This window comes from Scatophagus argus, chromosome 9 (assembly GCF_020382885.2).
Source record: "Scatophagus argus isolate fScaArg1 chromosome 9, fScaArg1.pri, whole genome shotgun sequence".
Taxonomy (NCBI): domain Eukaryota; kingdom Metazoa; phylum Chordata; class Actinopteri; family Scatophagidae; genus Scatophagus; species Scatophagus argus.
The window spans coordinates 19,583,511-19,599,609 of record NC_058501.1 but is presented as its reverse complement, the minus strand read 5'-3'; the positions used below and the strand labels follow the sequence as shown (position 1 = coordinate 19,599,609).

The following is a 16,099-nucleotide window of genomic DNA, read 5'->3' as shown; positions in this document are numbered from 1 at the left end:
GGAGCAAGTTGCTGTCCATTGATTCATGAATATAAATAATGTAAATGATGTCACAAAAAGGTGGTCTAATGGCTTTTGCTTTGAGTCATCCCACGGGGTGCAGTGCCTCTGGGAAGAAGCTAGAATGTAAATATCGGAAGGAGGCAGTTACTTATGTGAAAGTAGAAAGATCCCCTCTGCTCTATGTGTTGTGTAAAGACAAAGATAGAATTAGGCTCGCATTCTTATTTATGCAATGATTTAAAAAAAAAATACACCCCATTAGAACACATTAAAAACTGCATAATTTGATTAGCTTGGTTCAAGTAATACATTTTGTCTGTGACAACAGTCAGAACACAGTGTTCATGGATTGTTGAACATATTATGTCATTGCATCCAGTACATCTGTTCAAATATTACTTAAGCATTCTCCTCAAAGTCCCGCATGAGTATGTCCCAATCTTGTTTGCTGTAAAGGGTCAGTTTTGCAAATACATTTGTACACATCGCACAGCCTACACAGCCTAGGAGTAAGCCTAGGACTGGCAAAAGTCTCTGAATCACTGTCATTAAACTTAGCAGATTCATTCATTATGTGTATCTTTGATGCCTGACAGATATGTTAAACACACTCGTAAATACCACAGATTTATTTAGGTGTTGATCTGTGGGTTTGAAAGCACTTGGAAGAAATCACTTTCGGTATCTTATGATGGCACTTTATCAAGTATTACAGTTAATAGAGTAAACAGTTAACCAACTAATTAAAAAAGAATCGTACATTCTGTTCTCTCAGTCAGAGTGCTGCTTCAATCAGGCCTTGTTTCAGCCTCTTGCTACACAGCCGAAATCCTCTCCCTCAGCTCCCATCCCATTTTCCTCCAGAGAGCTTCAGGTTTCATTGGTATTCATTGTCAGTGCCACCAACATAGCAGAGTGCATTACATTTTCCTACTCTTCATCACTGACAGTATAGATTCCAGTGATTGTCTGACCAGTCGCCCACAGCCCTGTCAGTCAGCCACTTCTTTGTGGCTCCAGTTTTCAGGTGTATGGAGAAGTTTCACTGGATTTGAGGCAATCAAATATTGCTGTATATATACTGTCAGATTTATGCTTGCTCCTATCGCCTTTGGTAGCCTAGTTGGCTAGTAGGCTACAGAATCAGAATCAGAATCAGAATTAATAAAGGAATTCTGATTCTGATTCTGATTCTGTAGCCTAGTTGTCATATTTCCCCTTAGGGACATGTTAGAAAATGATGTAAGATGTAAATTTAGAGCGATGCTACCACCTGGCTTAAAGATTTTTTCTCAGTACAGTCACGTAGATGAATGCAGGAGGAGGAAATAACTAGAGCTAGCAGTTGTACTGACTTTTATTCAGGCTAAAATGAAATTGGTGGCAAGCCACAGATGCTGTGTCATTATATAGCACTGCATGTTTTTCAGCTGTAAACAGCCGTGGCCTAGAGGTTGAAGAAGCAGCTTGTGATTGGACGGTCACCGGTTCGATTCCCCCACTGGACGGGCAGTGCCCTTGAGCAAGGCACTTAACCCCCCAGTATGCTCCCTGGGCGCTTGATGCTGCCCACTGCTCCTGTGTGTGTTTCACTGCATGTAATTTGCCGGGTGTTGCATGTGTGTGTTCAACTAAGGATGGGTCAAATGCAGAAGACAAATTCAGTGTGTGCATGTAAAAAAAAAAATATATATATATATACTATATAAAAAAGCTGATATTCATCGCTGAATGCATCACTGGCTTCGGCTCTTTATTTTTCTCCTACAAAGTTCAAGTTCAAGTCTTCATCTTCTACTTTAAGTTGACTGCCCCCCACCCCCCAAATCCTTCTTTTTTCCTCACACTGTCATCGCAGTGTTTTGGCTGCTGTCCCCGTTGCCATGAAGAGACCACAACAATGGCCCCTCTCTGTCAGAGCACATCGCTGCCCGAGGAATGCTTATTTAATAGTGGCATGCTTCAACAGGGGAAGCACAATGTCTTGTCTCCCAGCTGGATTCTTTCATAGACCGCTGTTCTCTCAGGCTATCAGGCTTCGTCCAACTCTGTGTCATCAGTAACCTCCGTTTCCCAGACTGATGACATAGCCTTTCCATGAGCCTGGCTGAGCTTGGGCAATCTTTGCCATGAGGCCTGATATCTGATTGAATGCTACTAAGCAGATGTCGCACTGAGAAGTCGACCTGTTTATTTGGCCGAAAGCTGTTCATGCAGACCTTTCTCCAACTTTGTGCCTCCTAGGTTTAGTAATAATAAGAGTTTTCCTCACAAGGGAGCATTGTGTTTGGAAGAGCAGTTTTTGAAGAGATTTTATGGCTCTAGATGCACTCTGTGTGCCCCTGCTTACTCTCTAGCTGTAATCAATTCTCTTTCAATTCTCTCAGCATTGCATTGGTCTCTGTGCTTATTGGTGCTTCTCTATGAAAACTGTTGACTAGGACAGCATTTGTAGAGTAAATCTCCAGTGCATTCACTGTCTCAGTGTGACAACCCCCTACTGTCTGTGTTGTTTTTAGCCAAAGTCTGAATAATTTACAACATGTTGCCCCAGTGTTTACCTTCAGAGACTATGCAGAAGAAACTGTGCTCAACACGGCTCCACAGGGAGCTCACGGGTACAGTGCTGAGTGGACAAAGCCAAGAGTCCCTCCCATGAGGGTCTTTGTTCGGCCGTCAAAGCCGCAGCAAACTTATGTTTGACTAGGAGATTCAAGCAGGAGCCTGCCAAATGTGAGTCATGGTGCTGTGAGTGAAACTGTTATTCAAGCTGAGCTCCTTTTTTTTGTTTTTTTATTTTTTAAATCAAAAAAACTTCTTAAATCTAAGAGTAGCCTAAACAGGCTCATATTGAATTGTTTTCACCAAAACGTTTGGCCATTTTTGGGTAGAAAGATGTCCTTCTTTTTCAAAGCTGTTCATTTCACCTCCAATGGAATCATCAGGATGCCAAAAAGTAATTGTGTTTTGTTCTGCCAGGGAGTCCGGCTGTCGATAAAGTGGTGTGGAGGAGAAATGGTATTAGGTAGATTCAGAAGGGACAAGCTTAAGGCATATTATCTTGTGCTACTGAGCAAATGGTGTAATCTCTGAAGCAGATAATGTTGCTCAACAACTGAAAGAAATTGTATGGAAGCAGATGAGCTTTGATTGTTTCTTTATAGGTGTTCTATTACAGTGCTTATGTTTGAATTAGCAAAATGAACAGTTTCTCAAAGAACATAGCCTTCTCTTTATAGTCATGGACTCCACCCCTCACTTGTGATGCACGCAGCTCTTGAGGAACTTGACGTCATCCAACATAGTCTACTTCATAGGCTCAGAAGTGTGAGGAATGAGGACCAACTGGTTGAGTTCCATCTCTGTGCTTGTCTTACCTTTTACCTTGTCATTACTTACTTGTTTTTATTCTGCGTCTTTCTCTTCGACCAGCTCCCCAGTCAGATCTGAGTACAAACCCTACGAGACCGGATCCAGAGGGGGAGAGCAGCCCCTCGAAGATGGACAAAACCCCCAGAATGGAGTCTCCAGCTAAGAAAGATACAGACCGGAGATTGACTACCCCCACAAAATCTGACGCCCTTACGCGATCACCTGGGTCTCCTGCATCACCTGTCCCAAGGTCGAAAAGGAAGGAAGGTAAAGGAAAATACACATTTCTTTTGTTAGGGTACTCATGTTACATGTGCGGAGTTCACTTGCTTAGGGGTTAAACTTATAATGGAAGCTAAATTTGTCTGCCACAGAGCAGCTCTTAAAGTGGTGCAATTACATCTACAATGTGCTCCAGTTGGGTCATCTCACTTGAAGCAAGGGCAATGCTTGAGTATCTGAGTAATAGTGACCACATGCTTTCAGACATGAAGCTAAATCCAGTAGATCCTCTGTAGTTTATCCTTAAGTGTTGGAACAGTCAAGGAACAGAATCTACTATGTGAGAACATCTCAGCTTTGGGCTCAAAGGCTTTTAGGCAGAATTGAATTAATAAAGAAAATATCCCTGTAAAATGGACAAATGAGCTTTCTTGGTAAGAGGATAGCTATGCTGATCGCTGTAATGCACTGGTCCCTAATGAAAGGTGGGTAAAAGGAATGTGAATGGGAATCCCATTGCAGTGGGCGATGGCAAGAAGGCATTTAGTTTGACCCCCTGGCATCATTTCCACAATGGCACCACTTGAACTCCTTGCAGACACTGCAACAGCACATGCAGACTCTAAGGAACATGTTTGAGGGTTTTGAGAGTGTAAGCCTCTTTCCTCTCTCCCCTTTATTCTTTATCCATTAATCCATTCACTGTGGTCATGGTCTTTATTCCCTTAGCGTGAGGTGACGCAGACAACCCCCCTCAAAAGCCCCAAACCTCCCTCAACTGTAACAATTCTTCCAGTTTCAGTACTTTGTTATGACCTCAGCCATGCCAGCTGTGTCAAGACTTGCCATGGCTTTTTATGTTTATTTGCCAAAGTTTGGTCTATTTGACAGAAATATGTAGAGATGTCCTTAGATTTCAAAAATCAGCCACACTTCCCTTTTGTCCTTTAAGTTCCTTTTCTGATGGTTTTGTGAAGCTTATTACTTGTGAGCTTTTGCACCACCCAGAAGGGTATAATGAAGATGAAAAGAACTCCTTAATTAGTAAAATGAAATGGTTAGGCCTGTAGTACAGTTGGGAGCTATAGCCTCTGGTTACAGTCTGCTGAGTTGTATTTTATCACATCTCAAACAAAAGCAATGAACCTCTTCATGTACACTGGTATTGAATTTGCACAATGAGCATTGAACTTTACCCTATACAGTCTATCCCGCACTGCTCCTGTTGTACCCCCAGTTTAGAGCTGACATTTCAAGATGGCGTTGGAGTGCGTGTGTGTACAGCCTGGGATCCAAACACTGCACCTAGCAGCGTTTTCAAGGCCTGTCTGTTTTTGTTTCGGAAGCTTTGTGCATGTGATGTTATGATTAACGCGGTGGTGAGCTGCAAGCAGCAGCACAACGCAATGACCAAGTCCATGCACGTGAACTTTCCGTAGTCCTATAAATATCAAAATGGGTCAAGGGTTGTTCTTAGGGGAGGCTGCATGGCAGATTGTTTTCGTGTATATGATTCACACCTCCCCCTATTAGACGTTACTGAGGGATGAGTTCCTTTGTGTTTGATGCTGAACATCTGGTCTGTGAAGGCTGAGGGGGATGATGTGCTGTGAAGACTCACGAAAGGTCAAGCCTGTGTGCAGTGTTTCCCTGCCGTGGACAAGTTAATTGTGGCAGTACAAATTACAGATGTATACATGATTTCACGTGGTAGCTGTTTTGATTAATATACATCCCAAGCTACACGAAGATATTCATTTTTCAACAAATATTCACTTTTTGAAAAATGACTTCAGCAATAAGGAGCATAAAAAAATTTTCACCAATCAGTTAATCAATGAATTGCGTCATTGTTTCTTCTCTATTTGCAATGTATTTTCATTGGGATATTCTTTGAAGGACATTCAAAGACCAACGGTGCCTTTGACAAGTCAGAATGACTGTATTTACATTTTACTTATTTTTCCTGGTAAGTAGAACCAGCTATCATGAAAGGATGTAGCTTGAATTCTTGAAACATTTCAGTTCAGTGCATTGCGTTGCTGCTTCCCTCGACTTTTCTTTCTACTGAGTGGTTCCTCTGAGGTATTTCAAAATTAATGTTACGTGTGTTAGGAACATCAGAGATCTCACAGAGAGAAGACATATTTGCAAAGTGCTCCCGCATCGCAGTCAAACATGCACTCACATCCAGATGGCATAGGTGCTGCTACTTTTATGTGGAGATGATTCGCTTCCACAGGTATTTTTTTCTTCAAGCATTTGTTCTTTGTGTTTTCTCTTAGTTCAGAAAATAGCAACACACATATTCTACAGAGACAGATATAGCGTCTCTGTAGAAATGTTGAGGCTGCTAGTTTCCTGTCATTGTCTTGTGGCACGCATTTCCTTGTGGTGACATTTTACAGTTAAAGGCCTCTGCTGTGCTGACTTTGCAGAAGGGAAGAACGTTTTTGACTTACAAATTTATGTTTGTCAGAAGGCAGGTGCGTTATTGTTGCGTCAGATCAGTTTAGGGCTGAGCGAGGTTGGACAAGCAACTGTTCTGTGCAAGTAAACTATTAATTAAAAATTTATAGTGTTTTTGAAAATCAATACAGCATCACAAAACATAATACTCAAGTGTATCGATATTTTCTTCAAGATGGTACAAAACACATTTTTTGTACAAATAATACCACAGGAATTATCAGGAATTGGAACTTAAAGTGGTCAGCATGACAAACCGGTTTTAATGAAGCCTGTAGTACGAGCTCTTTAAATTTAATTGCACACTTGTATGGAAATATATCATGAATCTCACTTGGTGATACACAGCAGATAATGAATTTCTCTCAGGCTTTGTTGGTATTGCGGATCAAATAATATTGTGTTTGTTCTGAGTTGCAAACACTTTGTGAACTTCTTCAAATAAATTCTGCACGACTGAGGTCTGATTGGACTGAATGGGTTGGACTTGATGTGAGTTTATAATAGGACACCTCTCACTTACATTTCTTTTTCTTCTTTCTTTCCACTCCATTCCCATCCCAGACATCATGAAGTCAGAGGAGAGGCAGAAGCTTGCCAAGGAGCGCAGAGAGGAGAAGGCCAAATATCTTGGTAAGTGGAAATAAGGGCTGAGAGGATAAAGCCCCATTACACAGGAAGAGAGCTCCCTCTGGTGTTGGGGTGAAAGAGGTTGTTGTTTTACATTGTGTCAGTTGTTTCACTACTGGGTGGCTCCAGACTGCAGATGGCATGCACATGTAGCACAGGAAGGATAAAAGGGTTAGTTTGGGGTTCTGCACAAAAGTGTCTATGATCTGCAAAAGCTGAGCCTCAGTCTTACCAGAGATGAAGTGAGAATTCATTTTCTACATGCATGCTGAAATGAGCTGCGTCAGAACATCCGCTTGTTGTGTTTATCTTACTCGTAAAGTTTTAGTTTGTTCGACTTATTAATGCTTTGGCTCGATAATCATAGTAAGAGTTAAATTGAGATATTCCTCACAGTGACAATGTAGATTTTTGTTTTTATCCATATGTGTTAATGAAGTTAACTGCTTTAGCTTCGTGTCGACTATCTCTTTTCACTTGACGTTATGTGAAATTTGTTCCATCACGGCATCCAAACCCTCTACTATGTTTTATCCAAACTCGGACCGATGTAGTTTGATAAACTGGTGCAAAATTTCCTCTGTGCCTTTAACTTAACAGCTAATGGCTCGACTTTTTGTGTCAGTTGACGTCGTCCAGGGTCTTGAATTTTTCTTTAATGCATGGCTGTTGCATTGTCACGTGGCTACACGCTGGTCATTACACTGCTTTGCATGATTGACAGTTGCTTCTGTCTTCTCTCTCACACCTTCCCCCTGCAGAAGAGCTCAGCATGTTACAAGGTAAGCCACTCACCGATGTGTATGTGGTGGTGGTGGTGGTGGTGTTCCTTTTTGATCATTAAGTATCAGTAGTTTTACCTAGAGTTGGGCAATAAACCAAAAATGTATCAATATACAAACATTAGAGTGAATAACCAAGGTCATGTTGATATGTTTATTAAAGGCTCCTTCCAAATTGCTTCCAGAAACATCCCCGATTGAGCCACATACCTCAGCTCCATCTCTCATTCATTCCACTTAGATCTTTATAACAAAGAAAAATGTAAAATAATAAACAGCACTGCTTTTGTTTAAGTAGTTGAGCCTATTTAAAATATGAGCTTTAGAAGATACAATGCAGAACTGTTATCATGAGGGAGCCCTGATGGAAGCTGAGTTCTTGTGGTCATATTGCCCAGCACTAGAGCTGTTTCATCCACTTAATCCCCATGGTGTTCCCTGTTTTAAAATCATGGTTGTTTTATTTATTTGTTTTTTGCCATTATTGAAATTTCAGCCAATTTTAACCTTTTCTCTCTCTGAACTTCATCACTGTGTCTTCTTGCAAAAATCACTTAGGCATAGATTGATCATTTAACCATTCATTTAGGTTGTAAGTGAAGTATTATTGGCTGTTAAACGATGGGGCTCAGTTGCTGAATCTCACGTCACATAAAAGAGTTTGAACTTTCTCCACCCACATGTTTCAGCTCCAGACATCACAGAGCTCCTTGGATTTTGTATTTAAAGACAACGTGATTGAACCACATGCCGTAAAACTACTATGATTACCATCTTACTGGAGAAATTGGAGGTCTTAGAGACACTTGTAGCCAGATTTATCCTGGCTGCAAATTTACATCTAAACAACCTTGTGTTGCCAAACACAAAATTGCACAGTTTAACGTTCGCTGAAACAGAAACATATGCAAAATAGTGTTCACTTGTTTACAGAACTGAGTAGTAATGTATTGTCACACCTTTTGCAGGTTTTATTCTTCTTTTCAGATATGTTAATATCACAGGACACTGTCACCATGATGCTTGGTGCTTCACAGAAATACTCTTTCAGAACTTAGAGGAGAATCATCCAGTCTGTGTTCTCCATGGAGTCAAAATGTTACCTTACCTCCCAGTTTAATTAGGTTTTCCCAAAATTATTATTAACACTTGAGGCTACACTATGTTTATCACATTTGGACATTTGTGCATAGCATATAGACTTAATTCATAATCTTGATGGATATCCTCCTTTGACACTGTTTACTCAAAGCTATCATGCTTGTTCTTTCAGTAATGCCATGTTGTTTAATCCAGCTGTGTATTCGACAGCCGTAGGGTGACTTTGACACACTTCATAGGGTGGATCAGTCTAATTGGGCGATCACGGGGGCATGCCAGCTGGTACGGGTCTGATCTAATGCTCTCAGTCAGATCTGGATAAAGGACTGCTTATGTTTACTATACCAGCTTGAAAGAGCTCTTATCAACCATCACCACTAGTATTAGTAGTAGTTAGTAGTAAAAGGGACACAATTAGAAAATCCCTCCAAATCCTAGCTTGTATCTAATTTGTTCCTTTGTATGAAAAAGACTTGGATCTTAGGGAATTGGCTGCAACTGCACAGAAGTCACTCTCTGGGCATGTCTGCCTTTGGTAGGATTGCATGAATACTTCATGTACTATGGTTAGAGCAGTGCTCTGTTGATGATTAATTAATGATCTTACTAGAGTAGGTCCCAATGCTACTTGTCAGCACTGAACACTGTCAGCAGAGAGTTGAAGAATGGATTTTAAAGCAGTGTTGGCTTAAGATATTCAGAATTAGTGATCTATTTAGCACTTTTAAAGCCCTGGTACGCATGCATAAATGACTGATCATGAATGGCACTTTGAGAATTATGTACATCGAGAGCTGAAATCATTCACTAACTCTCGAATGTCACACAGAGTCACAGAGTGGGTGCAGTCTTCTCACATTAACAATGTGACCTGAGGAAGGACTAAATGTTATGGATGTGAAAAACTGTAATCTACTGCAGTAAGGCTTCAACGGTGCACTTGCAGGGGTTGAAGCAGTTTCCTCCCCCCTCTGTTCTCATCACAGCATAACTAGTGAATTATGAAGCAGTTTCCACTGTAGCACAGATTTGTATCGCTGGAAGGTGAAGATGGGGCTTCTCTCAAATCGGGGTCATCGAGCTGCTGTGAGCTGAGATACGCACTGCAGCAGATACTTCCTTAGCTGCAAGGTGCTGGCAAGCAGTGCCTCAGTGCAACTCTTGCTTTTTGTTCCTTTCTCAGATAAAAGCCTCTCTGTGCGCCTCCCACTAAAATTTACCCCCTCTAGCCTCCAGCATCTCTGAAATGATCTGTCAGAATAATCTGAAATCCACAACCAGTTGCTTTTGTTGCATCAAGTGCTTCAGAGAACTAAGCCTCGCCTCCTTACAGAGGCTGATTCTTCATGGAGGTTTTCCTTTTTAGTTTAAAGAAAAAATGGCGAGTTGTGTACACAGTTGCAGCTGCAAAAGACTTCTTTAAGCTCTCTTTGGATGGCCAAGGGAAAGAAGACGATTTCCATATCAAAGTCTGTGGTTTATTGAAGCTGACGTGGAGGCTTGATGCGATTAGCGCGTTATAAAAGTGTCACTTCAGAAGTACTGTATCTAACTCGGCATTATACAGTTTTCTGTGGAAAAGTCAAGTAATTGAATTTATTTTTCACACAAAGCACGACTGAGGTGAAGGGCGACACATTTTTTTTTTTGTCAAAGACAGCTTTGGATGTGAAGCAGTGGGTAAACAACAGCTTCAAGCTTCAAACAGGATTTTTTCTTTTTCTTGAAACAGCCAACCAATGGCTCACATTCCCCTTTCAAGTCAAAACTGATACAAACCATTCAAAGAGAATGCATGTTATACCTACAGTATTCTGAAAGGAGAGAGAACAGAGAAGGACCTCCTTTGTCCCGTGTGCTTTCGGTAAAATCTTACACTCTTGACCATGTTTTCTGTCCCATCTTAGCTGCTAAAAAGACCCAGTGGCTGGAGAAGGAGGAGAAGGCCCGGCGGCTGAGGGACCAGCAGCTGGAGGAGCGCCGCAGAAAGCTTGAGGAACAGCGGCTCAAGGCAGAAAAGCGAAGGGCTGCCCTGGAGGAGAGGCAGAAACAGAAACTGGAGAAAAATAAAGTACGTTCGGATGTGAAGTGTTTAAAAAACAATCCATTCAATACGTGATGGGGTACTTTTGCGTTGATACTCAGCAGCAGAAAGCCAGTGCCCTTGTCCTGGTCAGTTCCAGGTCAGTGGATTTAGGATTTTGCTCAAGGACACCTAAACCAGGATGGGTGTTCGAATCCACACTACGCCACTCGCTTCCGCATATCGATAACTGATATCTGTCCTATCCTGCATCCTTTCTAGGAACGCTACGAGGCAGCCATCCACAGGTCAACCAAGAAGACGTGGGCAGAAATCCGTCAGCAGAGATGGTCCTTGGCCGGCGCGCTAAGCCACAACTCCAGCCAGAAAGAGAGTGAGTACACTGATCCGATCTGGATACGCGTCCTTCAAAAACCCAAAGAACTTGGTTATAATCACTAAAGAATCAAATGGCTATTATGAGATAGATGATCCTGCTCATGTGTGGTATCGGTTAAATGTGTGACCACGTTTGGTGGCTGTAAACTCATTATTGGCATCTGGGTTTATTCCATTTACTTGTCATGTCCATTACAGGAAAATTATTTTAGCCTCGGTCTGCTGTCATGCAGGTCAATGTTTTTCTTTTTTTCTTTGTCTTTTTTTTCAAGTTTCCCTTTTTGTTTTTTTTGTCCATCAACTGTGTGATTACAGATTTCATAACTGACTTTTTTTTACTATTTGCAGTAAAATGATTCTTTTTTTTCAACTGATCAGTTAATAATTTGAATGTAAAATGATGATTCATGCAACTAATCAGTTGCAAAATTGTTGCTGAGCCAAACTGAACAGAGCTGAGGCTTTGCAGTAGTCAGGTGTGTTTTGTGCTCAGTGCTGAGATGTTCGCAGGTGCACAGACAGGAATGCTGCCAAACAGACTTGGACAGCACTGGAGGTTTTGTCTTGTCATATTTCAGTCTGATGTCCCTTTGCTGCATCAGTCACACTCCTCCACCTCAACACACCATTTCACCTGATGTCTCCGCTACTGCAGCTCTGTCCTATCAGGCTGTTTGCCTTAGCCTCTGATCATGACCAGACTGTTGATCGCACAAAGTGAAAATGTATTCAGCTGCTTTATTTGAACAGTTGCAGTAAGCAGGATTCTATTGACTAGCACCAACCTTAAGAATGCTTCTCTTTAAATAATAAATGTCCTGACAGTCCAGCAGCCAAGGAGATCAGACTGCAGCTACTGCAGAGGCTGAGTTATACTGCTGAAAGGATGTTTTAACAATGCAGCTTCAGTCCCTTTGTGCCATCCTCCTGCCTTGAAGCTCTAAATTGAAAAAGTCCTGAGCTCTGTCTCATGTCGTGTAATCGCCTCTGCCATATGCCGTGGGAATTATTGACCCTCTAATCAATCTCTCCCTTCCTTCCTCCCTCACCAGCCTGCTGTCCGTCAGATGAGGGAATTAAACAAGCGTAAACAAGCTACAGTGGAATGGCTCAGAGTTAGGGACGTTATTTAGGAACTGCTCCAGTGTGTCCATCTTGGGCCTCTGTCAAAAGAGCATACTGCCTCAGCAACTGTTTAAATAGACAAGGCCTGCTTTAATACTGTACCTCCATTACCCTAATGTTCTCTGAATCATGCCAGGTTCCTTTGATTGCCGTGTGTTAAAGGGATATTAGTCTTGGAATAGATGAATTGAATTCCTTTCTTGTCACTGGTCTTCAGGATTCAGAGTTTTGCCCGTTTGTGAAGAGCCAGTTTGCATCATCAGCCTCAAGATGTGATTATTTTGAGGTGTCTTTTGTTTTTCATTGCCTGTGTTGGTAGCTTTGAAACGTGGTCTTTGAAGGTTCTTCCTGAGGGTAGGCGACATCCTTTTTGGAATCGGTATGGTTGTGAAGTAGCTTACCTTTGTTCATCTTTCGCGTGGAACTTTGAGAAGAGTCTCAGATGGTCATTTCACCCAAATTCGCCCCAAAGAAGCACACTTGTTTTCTCACTTACCTCAGTGGAGTTGAACCGACGTTAGTTTGGTGTTCTCATAGCATTAAAAATGACAATAAGACAGTAGAGTGTGTGGATTGAGACAGTCCACTCACTCCACTGTCTGTAGTTTTTACAGGATCTACTTCTCTAGCAAAGAAATAGTGCAAGTGGAAATTGTCCGTAGTGGTTTGTGTGAATTATCTGGAGTAATTGCAACACTATGTAAAGCCATGTTGCTGGTGAACGTTTTAAAGGTAATCTTCAATGTTGTAAGAACCAAAACTAAATTCTATTCAAGACAATCATATTAAGGCTGTGACAGACCCCTTTGAGGCATTCAGAAATCCCAAATATCATTTTTGACATGTTTTGTGCCATAGTTGGACGCCAGCACACCTAAAGGCTAGCTGAACTAAACATATGATGTACTGTGTGCATGCACGCACCATAAAGCAGCGGATGTTACTATATACACGGTCAGCACACCAGAATTTGCTTCAATGGGGGTAGCTCACGTTAACGGTCTGTTACTTTACAGTGTGTGGGTGTATATGTATAGTCATTCGGGCGTAATGCGTGACGCCACAGAAGTTCCCGTTCTTCCTCTCAACCATGTGACCTGTGTGAACATCTGTGTGGCGCTCTCTTGGCTTCTTAGGCAGATGCTCTGTGTCAACGGTCAACCTGCCCAAACATGTGGATTCTGTTATAAACAAGCGACTGTCCAAGTCCTCCGCCACGCTCTGGAACTCCCCCAGCAGAAGTAAGGCAACATCTGGAATGCCCTCCCCACCTCCCGTTTAAGTGTGTCCATCACTGCCACCACCAGCACGTTCGAACCCGCCTACCATTGTCCTCTTTTCTTCAGTTCTTCCCCTTTCTGATTTCAGTCCCTCTCGTGCTCGATGGCTGACAACAGCTGACCCATTTCCATCTTCCCCAGCTGCTATCAGTTCTCTTTTTTTTTGTTTCCAGAATTTGGGTCTGGGGTTTTGTTTGACATGCTCTCTATGCTTGTATTTTAATGTGGCTACATACACACATATTTTGTTGTGTTTGTTTTGTTTGTTACTATCCTTTGGTAGATTCGCTGTGTGGTGGCCATTGTATGTGTTTGCACGGTCAGCTGGATCATTTTGTGTTCATTTTCATCATAACATACTGGAGAAGGGATGTCTTTCTGATTGATGTATGAAAGTGGGTGTGGTTTATAAATGACAACTTTTTCTTCAGATCAACTTTTCCCTGTGCTTCAAATGAGTGCAGTTAGAAAGTTAACCAGGTCATGGTGTACTCCTGTAGAGAAGGAGAAGCTTGAAATAAATAAAAAGTTAGTGAGTGAGTCAGCATTTTTCAGGAGATAATGTATTCCGAAAAGTCCCCCGGAGCAGGTACTGCTCCTCCGTGCTGCTGGAAAAAACAGACAGGCAACTACTCTAACCCTCTTGTTGTTCTCCTTTCTCTCCCCCAACATAATTATCCATTTGGTCTGTGCGCATTCACTGTGTCTTCTCATCCTTAAAGCCAAAGAGCAAGATGTCTCCCCCAAAATAAATAGTGATGACTCTCCAGTCGTCTTCTCTGCTTGTATGCTCAAGGCTGTGGTTATAAATAACTGACTCACTGTCTAGACAAGCATTTCAAATAACTTTCACTCTCTCTTGGGTGGAACCACTACAGCCCATCATACTTCACACTCGCTGCATCATATGTGTCATAATGGACACATTTACTGAGCTCAGTTTGTGTCTCTTATAATCTCTTTGGGTGGCGCTGATGTGTGTTATTGGGGTTTTCTGTAATTGATCAGGTCTTTGTGGGTTGTGGCACCTTACTACATGCAAACAATAACAATATTTTACTTTATTTTAGTATGGCATCTGGGTAATGAAGGAAAAAACTCTGTAAAGTTTGATTTTAATAATACTAATACTTCAGGTTTGATCATGGTTTGGGGGTGATATACTTACAGCCAATTTCCAGTTCAATTGAGGACATCCACTCAAGAAGATATCTTTGAAACAAGCAGAAGAACATATAATTATCGACCTTTTTGTCCTACCTGCAGCCCGTAACCTTGCACTGAGTCCATGGGAGAGCAGCATCGTCGACCGGCTGATGACGCCAACGCTGTCTTTCCTCGCTAGAAGCCGCAGCGCTGCTAGTGTCCTCCACAGTGGCAGAGACGGTCGTAAGTTTGAAGAAAAATGGATTAATATTAGCCTCTGTGTCGCAGTTTATCCATGAAATTACATTGCTGTGTGAGTGTTGGCGAGCTTTAATTGTACATCTCCTTTGTCTACAGACTCTCCTCTGTGCCCCCGTTCAGCCTCAGCCAGCCCCCTCACCTTGTGTGCCCACCAGCCCCATCACCGCTGCTCAGACCGCTGGAGAGTGACATCCAGCACACCAGACATCACCCAGCGCCAACACAGACGGAGCTCCACACCCGTAAGTCTGCCTAATTACCTTCAGCCCTGTGGATGTCTTCTGTGGCAGCCATTTGTAGTCTTCAGGCAGTTACAACAGGGATAGACTCTAGCATGACTAAGCTGTTTTCCAGAATAGGACCAACAGCTTAAACAGCCATTAAAATTATAACAGCTGATTCTGTTTCTGTGATAGGGTTCACAATTCAGAGATTGTTGGATTGAACTGTTGCCAAGAGAGCAAAATGTGGTCTGTTTTTTTAACCAGACTTCTGATTTTGCCTGTTCTATGTGTATTGTGAGTACAACCGAGGACAACCTATCTTGTCTTACTGTGTTTTTATCAAAGTTTGAAAATGTGCATAAAAAGACAGAAAATTCACCTTGTTTTCATCTTTCGGTGGTACAGATGGATAAAAACAAGAAAGAAAAGAGAGACAAGGAACGGGAGAATGAGAAGGAGAAAAGTGCCATCACTAAAGAGAAGGTGCTTAAGAAGAGACAGTCGCTACCCAGCATGAGACACAGACCTGATCCAAGGTAAAGCATGCTTTATTTCTACTTCTATTTATGTATTCATAAATCATGCTACTAATTAGCTTTAACTTAAAATCTGTACGTTATTTTTTTTATAATTGAAAGACTGGAAAAGGTTAGGATTACTTTTTTCTTTTTTTACCACCATTACTGATTTCATCATGATAATAAATTGTGTGTTTACACACTAAACAAGGGATTTACAAGGAAAGCTTTCAACTGCTGACGTGAGGAAATCAGCCTTTCCTCTAACTGGATTAGCGTAGACCTCGGATTTGCTGCTGCTCTCCTCTCTTTTTTTAAATTTAATATTTTTGAATTTTGGACTGTTGGTCACATAAAACTAGACATTTCAAGATGCCATTTTGGATTCTGGAAGATATATTTTCTGACACATTATATACAGTACATAATTATCAATTCTAAAACAAATGAGCACAATAATCAATCAAAAGAATTATCATTAGTTGCAGGCTTAAGTCATGGAGGCCTGGGCTGAACATAGCAAATATATAAATATATATATATA

The 16,099-nt window shown here is 41.6% G+C and overlaps 1 protein-coding gene across 5 annotated transcripts in view; it reads left to right on the top strand.

Annotated features, from left to right (window-relative positions):
• map7d1a (MAP7 domain containing 1a) overlaps window positions 1–16,099 on the top strand; it is a 37,309-nt gene that overhangs the window by 10,810 nt on the left and 10,400 nt on the right. For 2 of the 5 annotated variants that reach the window (XM_046399477.1, XM_046399476.1), the window contains exons 2-10: window positions 3,436–3,642; window positions 6,631–6,699; window positions 7,458–7,478; window positions 10,487–10,650; window positions 10,885–10,996; window positions 13,263–13,367; window positions 14,673–14,795; window positions 14,910–15,055; window positions 15,443–15,573. In XM_046399477.1, the coding sequence (XP_046255433.1) occupies window positions 3,436–3,642; window positions 6,631–6,699; window positions 7,458–7,478; window positions 10,487–10,650; window positions 10,885–10,996; window positions 13,263–13,367; window positions 14,673–14,795; window positions 14,910–15,055; window positions 15,443–15,573 (1,078 nt within the window). The remainder of the gene's footprint in view (window positions 1–3,435; window positions 3,643–6,630; window positions 6,700–7,457; window positions 7,479–10,486; window positions 10,651–10,884; window positions 10,997–13,262; window positions 13,368–14,672; window positions 14,796–14,909; window positions 15,056–15,442; window positions 15,574–16,099) is intronic. The other 3 variants (XM_046399478.1, XM_046399479.1, XM_046399480.1) reach the window with 3 other exon arrangements.